This window comes from Topomyia yanbarensis, unplaced genomic scaffold (genome assembly GCF_030247195.1).
Source record: "Topomyia yanbarensis strain Yona2022 unplaced genomic scaffold, ASM3024719v1 HiC_scaffold_4, whole genome shotgun sequence".
In the NCBI taxonomy this organism is placed as follows: Eukaryota; Metazoa; Arthropoda; class Insecta; order Diptera; family Culicidae; genus Topomyia; species Topomyia yanbarensis.
Window position 1 is genome coordinate 248,615 of NW_026683602.1, and position 15,461 is coordinate 264,075.

The 15,461-nt window shown below is 36.2% G+C and overlaps 1 protein-coding gene across 3 annotated transcripts in view; it reads right to left on the reverse strand.

The window, feature by feature from the left end:
• LOC131695370 (uncharacterized) overlaps positions 1–15,461 on the reverse strand; it is a 53,110-nt gene that overhangs the window by 10,255 nt on the left and 27,394 nt on the right. For 2 of the 3 annotated variants that reach the window (XM_058983827.1, XM_058983826.1), the window contains 3 exons: positions 3,466–3,750; positions 3,088–3,181; positions 2,605–2,723 (listed from right to left, as the gene is read on the reverse strand). In XM_058983827.1, coding sequence (XP_058839810.1) covers positions 2,605–2,723; positions 3,088–3,181; positions 3,466–3,601 — 349 coding nt within the window. In that variant the 5' untranslated portion in view covers positions 3,602–3,750. The remainder of the gene's footprint in view (positions 1–2,604; positions 2,724–3,087; positions 3,182–3,465; positions 3,751–15,461) is intronic. The other variant, XM_058983828.1, reaches the window with a different exon arrangement.

Consider the following 15,461-nt stretch of genomic DNA (forward strand, 5'->3'; position numbering starts at 1 on the left):
GTTTATTCCCAGGCACTCTTAGGTCATAGCGACGCTTACCGCAATTGTATGGCTCGGATCGAGGTGGCTCAGATAAACCCGGAACTGTTGCCGCTCATCAGCAACTGTCTTAATTTCCGCTGAATCGCTCAAATACAAACAGCGGTTGTGGTGGCGCGACTGTTAGCGTAATTCACGCGACTTATTTTTAGAGTGGGCAGATCGCTCGGAAATCAGTTGACAAACAGCCCGTTTTGAGCTAAAGGACCAGAATTAGCCGGAAAATGTGTCTCAATGCGGTTCGAGAGATTAGAGATTTGTTGGTGTTGGCGATAGAACCAGAGCAATTCACCCACTTATTGAGACTGCAAACACAATTGTCGCACAGCCTAGTACAGGTTATTAAAACCAGACAACGTTGATCACTCGGGCATTTAATTGCATGATGGACGCCGATAAGCACACAACCACCTGATCGAATGTTGAACCAAACGCCTGGCGAGACAAACTACAGTTGGCGAGCCACGTCTCGGTCAAGGAGTTGACATCATAACTGCAGCCCGCGGTTGCGTGATAGGCGATGTTGTTGGAGGACGGATCAGGTTCAGCAGATAGCGAAGCCATGTTGACGTTTTGAGCGCGTTGGAGGGTCCTTTCATGAATCCCACGAACAGTGTCGGAACGGCTGACGGTCGGGGATCCGAGGCACCCCGAATCAACTGCGTCGCACCTCAGAATATGACGATCGTCGTCGGCGATGGAAACGGTTTATATCTGATCACAAGATGTCGGAGTAACGGAAAATTACTGGAACCGAAGAATACATCAACGCTTGAAGCGATCGTAGCAGATGTATACTTCCCATTTCCCCCCAGATTGGAAGACCCTTTCATCCATCTTACACACAGGACCGGGACGACTGAAGACTGCAATTGCTTGACTGTCAAGGGCTTTCATAGTACCAACTGCGTTGCGTCTCTGTATGCGCTCAGCAGCGACACTCCTTCTTAATGGCAGTGTTGCTTGATACAGTTGCATTGCAAATCGTTGTGGAGTCCTCGGCAGGGTCGTTGGTGGGCCGGGTTGCATTAGCGGAGAGCATACTTCTCCTGAATGCGGAGTAATATCAGTCGGCGGACACCAAATGTTCTGGGTACGGCTATCCTCGAATTTCCTGAACAGCGGCCATGTGTCTGCGTTAAGAGCGGTATCAAGGTACTTTGGGAGAACTCCAACTTTGAAGGATATGATGTTTCGAAGAGTTGACGTCTATGTCTTTTTAACAAGCGGAATAATCTTTGTATCCGCGTTGGAATTTAGTCCTTCTTTGGATAGTTGCTAACACTAACCAAAATTAAACATGTCCAGGGAACAACAACAGTAACCCAACCAAACATTCGATTTTTTTTTTTGGAAACACAAATATTAAAATCGTTCAGTTCACGAAATCGTCATCTTTTGTTCATGAATTTTTGAACGGTTTTTTTCCGTGTGCATTCGAAGGTGAAAATTATAAATTAGTGCGTTCCACCCTAACACAGCATTAGAGTGGTGACAGCTGGCCTAATCGGGCCAAAACAGAACCTTGCCCTTAGTCTAACGTATGAATTGCAAAACTCGTTTCATCGAACATTTTTCCATGTACACATTGGACGTAATTGTTGAAGGTGTGATGAAAGGCTGCGTTTTAAATCCACTACAGCATATTCTTTGCTAAATCATAATCTTTTTCGGAAATTTGTTAGGTTTTTTTATAAGCTGTTTTTAAATTCTATTCTCAAAACTCGCTCATAAAGCAGTTTTTCACGCTTTTTCGTCACCAAAATCTACTTCAAGTGCCGGTTTGGATGCTGGAGTAACCGTTAAGGGTCAAGATTTGAAAAGTTTCAAAACTGTTGCAACGACATTGTCTCACTTGCCTCAGAAAGTAATCTATCGTTTGGCAGAGTTGACAAAACAGACGTTTCGTCAGTGACGGAGCATTTTGTTTGACCCTTTCGACCTGTAACCTTCCCAACCGTGCCATCGTACCTTCTGATGATAGGCGTCAGTATCTTAACTGGCTTAATCGATAGATCAGATCTTGAAACTACTTCCGGGAATAAAATAATTTCAATTTATGTCTCTCAAACTCTGGACACAACGGATTTAATTTCCACATAGTCTTAAAAAGTGGTTTTAAGCCTGACATATTTTTGGAAAACCTTAATCCAATATTGCAAGCAAATTTAAAAATTTCAGATGCCGTAAGAATGCTGTTTCTTACAGTTTTCTTTGGTCATGGACAGCGTCACCGACTCACGAAGAGAAACGCGCTGAAAATTAACAATCCTTTCCCCATTGCATTCCCTTTTCGTCCTAGCTCTGAAGTATTTTATAAACCCACTTTCCCTGCCCTATTTTCTCTAGGTAGCTGAAAGCATTGTACCGTACAGGCTGGCAACTGGTAGTTGCTTGTTTGGTGCAAAGATTAAACACTTTCTAAGCACGTCTATGTCTTTGTTCTTGTGTTTGCAATTTCAATTTTTTTTCTAGTTCACCATCAAAGGGTAGGCGCCCGGTCATTAGTCAAATTGTTGACGGAAGCGCTTGGTTGTTAGTGTTATAATAAACATGTGTACTCACAGTTGAGGATGCACGGAAAGATGACGTAAAAGTTGAGCGTCGTCGACCGGAAGTACAGGGCCTCTGTCACGTACAGCATCATAGTGATGGCCAGTGAGCAGCCGCCCATGCTCACAACGCTGTTGAAAGATAACGAAAAATCGACTGATTAAATAACTATAACTCGAACGGCAGTCAGTTGGTAGGGGCGGAAATGAAATGAAAGAAAACGTTCGTGTGAGTAGATTCGACGTAGAATATAAAAAATCATCAAAACTACAAACGAAACCGGTCGGTTCAATGAGATGGATCGAACTGATAAACGATGGATGGCAGAGAATGAAGCGGGTTCCTTCTGTTTTCGGTTATTGGAAAGAAAATTTCAACGTTTGTTCAATCGATCTCAACGTCGTTTTTCCATTCGTTTCAATTCACAGAAAATTGTGAAACCAATTGGCAAAAGCTACTGATAAGACCACGAAGGTCAGGTTGGGTCATACTTACGGTTTGTAGTGTATATACAGGGTGCAGTGCACCAGGGCGACTGCTTTCAGAATGCAATAAATTCCCAATATCCTCGAAATGGTGTAATCTCCTGCTGGCGGAACCATGAAGAATAAGAGAAAGAAACAGGGGAAATGCGAAAGGTAACGGTTAGAGCTATATGACTCGGAGAAGATAAATATGTCGTGATAATAGTTATTTCTTGGCTTTTTCTTCCTATTCGAAAGCACACTGTTCGAAGCTTCGAGGAAGACAATTGCCAATGAAATAATGTGAAGAAACAATTTTAAAACCAAGTGATTTGCAGAGCACTAGCGACATAAAAAATGCAGTGGCACTCAGGTTTTGTTTCCTGAAAAAAAAGAATCATCAACCTACCTTCGATGAAGTGCGTCTCGGAGTGGTCCCCTAGAAAGCTTCTTCGTTCGATGTAGCACCGCACCGCTGTCCCCAGATCCATAAACGCTACGAAGGCAATCCAGCCTCGAAAGGCGTACAGTAATTTGCGCTCCATCAATAATTCTGCGGTGTGCTATCTTGTGTTTGGTGGCGTATGTGGTTGTCAGTCAATCGTTTCCGTGCGTTCACTACTTTCTTTGGCCTACTTCGATTGTTGCTTTCTTTGTTGACTGTTTTTTTTTTTTTTTTGTTTTGGCAATTGGTCTGCAAACGACAAGAGAAAGTAAAGTTATTTTAATTTCTAACCAATAATGGATATCAATTAGGTAATATCATATTGTGACACATCGATCCCTCTTTTCGGTGCAGTTGCACAAGATATGCGCAAGGTTACTTTGCTTTCACAAGATTAATGCACAAAACACCACGCGTCTCCACTGAACAGGAATCTGCCGAAAACGCATGGTTACTTACACAACAATGTTATTTACCAGTTCTTAAAAATGGCTACCCTACTAAACTCGACCCAAGGCGCCGATATTGACAGGTCACTTGAAAAAAAACGCCGCTATCTGCGGCAATTTTCAAGCGTCATCATCATTACACCTTATCATTCATCATGTGCCGCAGCAATGAGGAGCAATATTTCAAAGGCAGAAAAACGAACGGGTTCGATGTACCTACACCCGGCAAATTAACTGCCAGGGGGGGTAGAGGTACCCCGTGACAGTACCGCTTTCCGCACCCATCGCATCGGGTTAGGCGCATACTTCAGCACGTTCGGCTGGTAAACAGGACCACATTCAGAGGACATTTTTTTTTCGTTCCGATCATTCAATATTTTCCCAAGAGGTACCTATTATCAATCGTTTTTTTTTTTGTTCGTTGATAATGCGGTGCTCGCGAAAAACCCACATCATTTCCTTTGCCGGGATTGAATCGTTTATTCATGCGGGAAGAAAACAAGTTGTATCGACATTTTAATTTTGTATATGATGTGACAGGGTTGAGCAATTTGGAGATCCGACTAGGCGTCGACAGTGTAAGTCGCCAACATTTTTCATGAAAATTGAAAGGTCGTGAGCGCGGAAAATTATTTTCCATGATTTTTATCCGTAGTGCGTGTTGTGAAAAATTATCCGATCAACTTCTCTCAGGTTAAAAAGAGGCAGTTAGTGTTTTTTATATAATTCGGTTATTTGACACGGTTGAATATGGTAGCTCGTAGCTTTACAGAATCGCGGGTCTTTAACGGAGGTGGTTAGATTTGTAGTGAAATGATCTGCACAAGGGGACTGAATCGGAAATAGGCTATTCATATACATTTGCGTTGTACACAGGTATTTGTGGTGGTGGCTCATCGCAGCATGCTGTGCGTTTGATTGGCTAAGGCGAAAATTGAAGAAGCGCTTTGGAATTCATCACGGTAGTGTAAAACGTAAGCAAGTTTGGGGAACGCTATTCTTTGAATGCACTGGAAGGAAGAGTCAGAACACCCGAATCTTTCAACACGAAACCGGAGCAGAAAGCGGTATCTCTGATTAGGAAGGATAAATCAATACGTCTTTTGGCCAATAAAGCTGGAGCGACCGTCGCAATGAAGACCTATAGAAAGTAGAAAATCGCCAAACCAAGTGCAAAGCAAAAGTAACTTGCTGTAACAAGGGCCCGGGAATTGCATTCGTGATTTTTACAGCGACCGGATGTTTTGTTGGACAACGAGAACTATGTAAAATAAGATTCAAAATCCTTCCAGGACCACAATAACATATTGCCGTCATAGGGAAGTAGGTAAGCGATGTGGAGAGGTCCATTCAAGTGGAAAAATTTGGTCGAGAAGTGCTAGTATGGCAAGCAATATGTTCCTGCAGTTTTGGAATCAAGCATTTTTTTACACTATATAAAATATGTATACGGAAATCATTCGATCTGAGAGTCATCAGATGAGTGTGCTATTTTATATGAGAAGCATGGTACCCTTCCACTGTTTTGGCCATATTTAGCGTCGGCGCACTACCCCAAAAAAACTCTCACTTGGCTCACGGAAATGGTATAGAAAAAGACATCAATCCACCAAATTGCTCTCAACTTCGGCCCAACGAACGTTACTGGGTGATTGTGAAAAGTGGCTTCAAAAAGACTGGTAAAGCAGCTGGGAATATGCAGGAGTTCAAACACATTTGGGTTAAAGCACTCCAAAAGTCGCGAAGAAATAATAATTTCATCAGGTCTTCACAATGGTCAAGTTCAATTTCGTACAATAAATGATCAAACTTTATTTTTTATATTTATATTGTGCTTTATATTGTAGAATCAGGCCGCTCGCAATTTTACCAAAAAACACCATTAGAAATGTTTAGGAAATGCTTGTATGGCTATACCGCAGGAACGCGGTATACGATCATGTCATCGTACTTCAATTTTATCGTCATTTGTATACCCGGGGATCTTGATTCTTACGTCACACTCAACTACGCGTCTTAGGTTGTTTTGCAGAATGAATATTTTTATTTTGGTCAATTAATTGAACATTATCATAACTTGATTAGTTATGAAATTTGTGTTTTGATTTCGTACCAAAAGAATCCAACACTAACTAGCTACAATTGAGCCTTCCCTAAACCTAAGCGATAGATTGTAAACGCACTCACACACATGTGACAGCATTGAGTTATTGTGGAAGGTGCGGAAATTTTGGTAATAAGATTCCATGAGTTGCGATCCGATGGTGTCGACTTATTTTTAAAAAATCCCCGGATTTTCCAGGCTGTGCGCTAAATTACCAGTGTTTTTAAACAAACAAAACAAAACTTTTTTCTCGTTATTCATTGATCAGATTTTTTTGCAAAATTGCTTCATTTTTTAGTGAAAACATCATCTCTTTCAATAAATCAAGTTTTGTAATGTTCTTTAATTTAATTTTAATTTAGCATTTCTTGGCAAAGCGAAGTCCTGGCGTCATAATTCCTTTGTAAAATTGTGCTTCTTTGATTAACATACAATTTAAACACTCGGTATGCCATTATGAAACGAAAGATGGCAGATAGAATGTGATGATTATAAATCAGCAATTAACGAAGAGCACCGTGCTTGGCCATGGAAAACTTCATAATATTTGCCAATATTACAATGATTGACTTCTGCACGTCTGCAAAATAGGCCTAATAACACAAGTCTGCAAACAAGTGATGAAAATTCACACACAATGTTTCAGTAATCGAAGATTTGTTGGTGAGGTTTCTGGAGCCAAAAACGAACATTCGAGCTCAACATAGTGGTTGTTGATTTCAAATATTGCCGTATCCGTCCTTCTGTTTTCGAGGTGAATGTGAAAATTAGAGTGGCGCAAAAACAAAATTCGTCCGATAATGCCCTAACCAGATTTTAGAAATGTAAGCAAAAACATGAAGTTTAAGCTGTTTCTTTCATTAAAATTCCAACCGGAACTACGGGCACGTCACTTGAAAATATTGCTATTTTCACTGTTTCATTGAATAACAATGTTTTATTTCGATAAAATATATAAAAAAGTGGTGCTTGTTGTTTATTGCTTTGAGCTTTTTTATAACTAATAGCTCTGTTGAAGATTGTATATTGATTGGAGGTTCCCTGACAAAGTTATTTAACTTTTACGGACTACAAATTTTTTGGAAATTTCTTATTCTAAACATGTGCGAAAAATAGAAGCAACACATAACTTTATATTAGAATATCTTTTTACTGCAAAATAGGATCAATTTGCAGTCTTGGGCAATGTTAATCCTTTTATCTTAACCTATGTATCTACAGATTTTGGTATGATGATGATGATAACGGCATTAATTACTGAATTTATTGTTTCCATTATCGAGTTTTCATATTTTACCACTAACAAACTCACAAAAAATGTTGTGAGTAAACCAGAAGCAACCAATCACGTTTATTTTGGGCAAAAAAGTAAATTTTTGTGCCAGTTTAATCTTTCTGCTGGAGAAACGCGAATAACTTATAAAAACATCAAACAAAATAATTGTGTTGTTAAAACAGAAATTAAAATATCTCGAAAATTACTATATTTTATAATTTTTTTGTTATGAGCATTTTGAATTGAAATAGCATATAAAATCATATTCAATGAGAAAATTGTATTTGTGACTGCAAATTCAACCAGGTTTTTATACGTGGGGAATACGCACCGTGCAAAAAAAATCCGCGTAAAAAACACGTTTTATGGAAAATCCGCGTAACAAAGCCGCGTTAATTCGAAAATCCGCGTAAAAACCCTCAGCAAACGACTTAGAATATTTTTGGAAGCTTTTTTTGCGCGGACCTCGCAACAATATTCTAAGTCCTTTTGAATGCAAAAGACTTAGAAGATTTTCGGAAAGACGGTAGAGACGGGTCTGGAAGACTCCTTATGGCCCGCACCTCAACAATATGGGTATTTTCGGAATGGACTTGACGAGTAAGTACCAGAAACTTATGCAATCTTAAATTCCCATAAGGGAAAATTGGACTGAACCACTTTGTGCATTAAAGGCACAAAACCTAACTTAAATTAAGTTTTATTTTTTGTGTTTCGAATTCATCTCCACATTGTTGAGGTGCGGGCCATAAGGAGTCTTCCAGATCCGTCTCTTCCATCTTTCCGAAAATTATCTAAGTCTTTTGCATTCAAAAGGACTGCAAAAACGCGTTAATTGGAAAATCCGCGTAAAAAACGCGTTAATTGGAAAGTCCGCGTAAAAAAATCGCGTTAATTCGAAAATCCGTGTGAAAAAAACCTGAGTGTAGTATGAGTTATAAAAATATATTACAAGTTGCTGTTAGGAAAACCTTGTACTTTGCTCTTGTATCAAAATGTTGCAATTGTCAAGCAAAATCATGGAGATTCCTAAATCAAATTTTGGTACAAGTATACATTACAATTGAAGTTATGTGGGCTTCTCACATCTTTCACTTAATTAGTATTAATTACCTTTTAGTTGTAAAGTAGTTAAAAGTTAGTGTTTTTGATGACGTTTTTGTTAATTTTCTCATAATAATAAATTATCATTATAGCAATATCTATTATCCAAAAGTTGGGTTTTAGGACGATTCATAATTTGTTACTCAACATCATATTCCTATCTCTTCTCGTTTCTTTCTAATTTCATTACTAAACTTTTCCTGTAATCGACTTGCAAGTGTCATTATTACCAATTTTCTATCAATATATGTACAAATATCTTTTAATTAAGTGTAATAAATTACTTTAATTAAGTGTAATAAATTAATTAGTAACTTAGTAAAATAACTCAAAATCAGCGCCGAAACAAAAAGAGATAACTGAATGGCGTCAAAGAATGAATTGTAGAACTTGCTGAGATGCCTTAAGGTTGCACAGAGAATGCGCAAAATTCGCAAACGAAAAAAGCAGTTTTTTTCCACACCGTATGTCAGATCTTCATAAAAATCAATCAGCGTATGTAGAATGTTGTTACAGTACTGCTGATTGATTTTTATGAAGATCTGACATACGGTGTGGAAAAAAACTGCTTTTTTCGTTTGCGAATTTTGCGCATTCTCTGTGCAACCTTAATTCCATGATAATAATGATGATGTTTATTATTTAATATTTAAGGAAAATAACGAAAACGCTAATAAAACCACTAACTTTAATCTAATTTACTTCTAAAAGAACACTAAATTCACTTGACTATTACTATTTAAGATTTGAAATACAAAGTATACTTTTTGAGTTAGAGGTATTTTAAGACCACTAAGCTTTTAACACAAAAAGTTCAATGACTTAGTAACGGTTGAGATTTGATGGTATGTGTAGAGCGATAGTTTTCTCCAAATATGGTAGTCAACCCCCCTCGAAAGGTTCTTAACCATGAACGAAACACCCTGTATGAGGCTGTCCCCTTAAAAGTACATGCGAGTAAGTTTCTAATTTGGGAAAAAAAATGATAACTGTGCCAGTTTTCAACCGATTTTGATCACTAATAAGTCGTTGAATGCAGAATTAACTGTTCTCCCTAAATTTCTATTTAAACAAAGACGCTAATAAAAATGTAGAGCAATTTTCATATTTTTATTGAAAAAAAAACGCAAAATAATGGGTAGTGTCATATTGTTGCCCCAAAACCGCATAGTACTTTTAACAAATGTATATAATAGCATACCGTTGAAAAGGTCATTTTTTCTTCTTTCCAAAAAACCTAAACAATTTAAAATCTGTTTGTTGGCCGCGTAAAAATTTTTTTAGCGCTGATCCTGAAAAATGATTTTTTGTTACTATGTTTCAATTGCCGCAAGGTTCTACTGTATCAATTTTGTTGGCTATCTCCGGCAAATTTAAGACTAAGAGAAAACGAAAGCAATGAAATGGTTTTTTTTGGTAAAAATCAAGATTTTGAGGGTATAATAAATTGATCAAACGTGGTTTTGTGTTGTATTAGACGAGATCTACAACCTTTAATAGACCACTTTTAAAGTACATTCATTTTTTTTATTCTGTAGCACTGTGTAATTAAGCTAGCTCATACATAGCACAAAAAACTGTTGCAATAAAATAAGAATTGATTGGTTTTACGATAGGTTGTAAACAACCAACATTTTAGCCCTTTACAGATGTACCAGCACAGCACATAAATATATTATATTTGAAACGTGGAACTTTTGAGAACTACTCGTCATTTATTGTGTTCTTCTCGGAGTATCTTATACGCATTATTTATCGTATTCGAAAATCGATTCAAACCATTTCTTTTGGAGATTCCGATAGCAAATAATGGCGTTAGTTAGTTAGGGGAAGTTCCTCTTCCAGCACTCTATATCTACATTGACAATTCCCAAAGCGTACTATGATGTGATTTTGACATTGTGTTAAAATAAACTTTACATTAAAAGAATAACAAAATCGTGCGTGTATATCATCCAAATAATTGCAAACCATTATTCCTATGCAAAAAAAAAAACAAGTAAAAACACTAGCAAAACGCTTCACCGACAAAATTAATGACGGTCCACGCCTCAAGTGTGTGGTGCAGCTGTGCAGCAATGGCCGGAACTAACGCGATGAACGCCGACGAACAAACACACTCCGCATATGTAAAGTGGAAACTTTTTCCTCGGAGCACGACCGACAGTTAGTGCGCGCACTATGCTGGCCCGCATGCCATCCCACCAGAGTGGAAGAAATTGACCGGAATTGGCAGCTACCGGTTGGTGCAGTGGGGGAGCTGGTTAAGCTGCATATGTACATACACGCCTAGATGGTATAGGGAACAAATTACTACCGGAAATTCGGCTTGCATGACGAGGAAGTCATTCATTAGGGACAAATAAGTTGAAAGCTATCCTTAGCATTAACACGGGAACCTCCTGCGCACTAACGGAAAGGCAACCGGGGCCTGCACGGAACTTCCACGGAAGTATGTATATGATCAGTGAATGTAGGCAGCATGCTGGCAGGGGTAGTAGGCGTTTTTTTTTTGATTGCGGCACTTGGTTACTGGCGCCAGAGAGGGATGCACTGGTTGGTGCAATTTACATGTGCGAAATAGAGTGTCGCTATTTTCATGAAAGAGTAATTAAAACTTGGTAGTTTATATTCTGATGAGGCGAAACTTGCCGTTATTCGGTACTCTATCTATAATGGAAAATGATTTTTCATAATTCTATGCTTCAAATGACCATCATGAATTAGTAGTAAGAGCTTTTTATGCTGTTGGAGATAGTTCGTCTAGAAAGTTTGAAATGCTAGCGGAACTCGCGGAAAACGCAATGACCGACTAGGAGTTTGTCAGTATTAAGGGCACTTTCTGCCGTGATAGTACGGGCGAAAAGTTGGGACTATTTTGAAGTGTTATTTTCGTTTGTAAATTCAATTTTTACAGTCTCTTTTAGTAGGTAATAAGGGGAAGTTTGCTCAATGTTTTACTGTTTCTCTTCGTCCTCCATTAATACTTTGAGCAACTACAGTCGTAATTCGAAGGATGAACATGGACCACATCCTCTATCCAACTAACGAATATGATTCGCTAGTTGAAACGACTGACATATATCAAAAACTGGTAAAACAGGATGTTAGTAGTTGAAATGCATCTGTTCACATCTTTATCTATTGTCAGTTTGAATGTCAAAGTGAATTTGACATGAGATTTTGACATGCAAATGCTTTCTAATTGGACAATGGTCCAACTAAAAAGTGTCCAACCAGCGAAGCACATATTATATTTTTGTTAAAGCTCACCTAACATATACATTCTTCCACCCACTATCGTACGCACAGCTGGTAAGACTTCTCAAACGGGAAGTCTGGGAGTTCGGTATTCCAATACCAAACGCAGTCTGTGGAAAGAAAGTTCGAAGGAAAACTCTACTGAGCGCAAATTTAGCTCTGCCAATCGGAACGCCATAAACGACTAAACAAACAAAACAATTTAAACTTCCCTTCTGCTGCTTTGGACCGCATTCCGGATCACCCGTGTTGATAGTTAGATTTAATTGTGATTACAATACAAATGAATTAAATGCTCACTGAAACTGAAAACCAGATGCAGCTTTTAATTGTCGATTAGATAACCCGTTTCCACGTCCATCTGCCTCCGCATGGCGTACGTCGGATCCGACTGTAACGTGTGGGGTTTGTTTGTTAGGCCATAGTTGGCTGCTGTGGGCGATTCGATACCAATTTCAGTCTAAATGCTTGATTGTGCCATTTGCACATGACTGGTTTTCGTTCTACTCGTATCAAAAGCAATTTTCGGTTTTGTGAATTATAAAAACATGTCAAATCGAATGGGGATTCGATGGCATGAATTTTAGTGGTCGAAACAAACAAGCGTGTTGGTTATGTTTTTCGGAGAAAAACTCTATTTTAATGTTGTCATTTATCTCGGTCGATAGATTAAAAAAGACATTCTCAAACCATCCAAAGCCAGTGAAAGCAAATAAAAACTGTAGAAATATAAGCGAGAAAAAAAGTTTATGATTGGCATCTGACAACCATCAGAAGGTAATAAAAATGATTCGCTTTAAAGTTTCAGTACCTAGAACACAGAAACTATCAAAACGGGTGTTATTTTATTGAAATCCACGTTTACGAATGACATTAGGGAGTAGAAATAAAAAACAACAACATAGGAGAGCGAAATAACCCACGACTGTCATTTTTGGATGCAATGAAAGTGCATATCTGTGCAACTATTTGCATTGAAATGAGAAAGAAGATATACCCAAAATTTGCCTTTTTATTTATTCCCCAAATACTATTACAGTTGTAATTCGCTGGATGGTTGGACGTGGTTTCGGTCCACGCTCGTTGGACCTTTGTCCGTATAAAAAGTATCGGAATGTTAAAACTATATGTCAAATTCATTTTGACAATCACTCTCTAGAGCTAGTGATGCCAGCAGATGCATTTAACCTAATAACATTCCCTTATACTAGATTTTTGCATCTGTCAGTAGTTCAGAAAATTGTCGAATTTTGTAAAATTTTGTTGATTTCGTAAGTTTTTAAATTTTGTAATTTTTTTTTTTAATTTAGCGATTTTTGTAAAATTTAACGAATTATGTAAATTTTGTGCGTTTCGTAAAAGTTTGAAATTTTCGACAAATTTTGTAACTTTCGCGAAATTTTGAGAATTTCGTGAAATTTTGTAAATTTCGAATAATTTTGTAATTTTTATAAAATTTTGTTATTATTACAAAATTTGAAAATTTCATGAAATTTTGAGAATTTCTTATTTTTTGTTTAAATTCGTAAAATTTATTATTATTAATTATTATTAATCTTTGTGATATTGAGTAAAAATCTTATGAATATGGTTAAATTTGGTAAATTTCGTAAAATTTTGCAAATTTCGTAAAGTTTTGTAAACTTTGCAAATTTATTGAAATTTGGTAAATATAGTCAACATTTGTGAATTTCGTGAAAAGTTCCGTAAAATTTCGTGAATTTTGTACAATTTGGTAGACCTCGTAAAATTTTGTATTTTGTAAATGTCGAAACCTTATGTCAAATTCACTCTGAGAATCATTGACAATAGTTAGCGATGTCAACAGATGCATTTAAACTAACATTCCCTTATACCAAATTTTGGTATCTGCCAGTAATTCAAGAAATTTTCGTGAAATTTTGTAAATTTCGTGAGATTTGGTTATTTTGATCCATTTTGTGAATTTGGTAAAACTTTGTGTCCCCCATGAAATTTCAGCATTTTTGTGAAATTTCGTGAATTTTGCGAAATTTCGTGAGAATCTGAATTTTATGTGCTTCTAAATTTTGTCAAATTTTGTGGCTTTCGTGAAGTAATCGTGTGATTTTTTTTTTACTTTTTGTAAGACCTTGTGAATTTTCTAAAATTTGGTAAATTTCATATAATTTGAATTTCGTGAAATTGCGGAATTTGTGAAGTTTTGAAAATTGTGTAACATTTCAATTTTGTAAATTTTTTAACAATTTCGTAAAATTTTGCAAATTTCATTAAATTTGTGAATTTCGTAAAATTTGTGACTTTCGTAAAATCCAGTTAATTCTGTGAAATTTTGTAAGTTAAATAAAATATTGTGAATTTAATGAAATTTCGAGAAATGTTTTTAAATGTTATTATTTTGGTATAATCTTGTTAATTTCGTAAAATTGTACAATTTTTGTAACTTTAGCAAAACTTTTGTAAAATTCACCGATTTTGTAAAATTTTGTGAATTTCGTGAAATGTTGTGAATTTTTTATTTTGGTGAAATTTTGTAAGATTTTGTGGACTTTGACAAAATTTGTGAATTTCGTGGAATTTTTTGAACTTCGTCAAATTTTGTGAATTACGTAAAGATTTGTAAATTTTGAAAAGTTTTGTAAATTTCGTGAAATTTTGTGAATTTTTAATTTTTTTTGTGAAATTCGCGACGTGTGGAAATTTGCGGATTCAGTGAAATTTTCTGAATTTCGTGAAATGTTTATTTTATTATTTCGTTCAAAATTTGTCACCTTTGTGAAATTTCGCAACTTTGTGAAATTTTGCAACTTTGTGAAATTTCGCAAAGTTCTATGAATTTCGCAAGAAATTCGTAAATTTTGTAAAGATTCGTGAATTTCATAAAATTCTAAGAATTTCGTGAAACTTAGAAATTTTTTGTGAAAATCGTAAGCTGAATTTTGTGACATTTTTTTAATACAGCGAAGACTCGTTTTTATCAGCTCCTTGGTTAGGCTGACAAAATGCAGATTTTGACGAAATCGGAATATATTTTTTTCTTTCGAAGCTGTTAAAATATTCCTCTACAGTCCCTAGACATAGCCTTATAACCTTTTCTAATTATTTGGCATACATTTCTCTTAAAGGGGTCTTTCAGTAAAAAATTTAAAAAAAAATGATTTTAATATTTTCGCATATTTTGCATCTAAGGCAAAAAAAATATTCTTAAGAAAGATTTTACATGGATTTCATTTGCTTCATCCGATAGAGCTCAAACATAATTTCATACAATACGGACAAAATCGGGTCAAGAAGCTAATAAAATCGGTGACTCATAAAATCAGGTCTTCACAGTATCGTGAAATTTTATAAAGTTCGTAAAATTTAATGATTTTCGTAAACATTTTCAAATTTCGTGAAATTGTTATTTCTGTGAAATTTTGTAAACTGTGGGAAAGTTCCGTAGAATTTTGTAAATTTAGTAAAATATGTGAGTTTCGTAAGTTTTGCGAAATGTTGTAAATTTTTGTGAATTTAGTGAAATGTTGTAAATTTTAGTTTCATGAAATTTAAAATTTTGTGAGTTCAATGAAATTTTGTAAATTCTGTAAACGTGAATTTTGATTAAATTTTGTGAAATTTCGCAAAAATTTGTAAATTTTGTCCAAATTTCGTGAAATTTTGTTAGTTGTATAACATTTTGTAATATTTTGTTAAGTTTGCATTTTTTGTGTATTTTTTGAAATCTTATATATTTCATAAAATTTGGTAAACTTGTCAAAATTGTTAAAATCTCGCATGTTTTTTG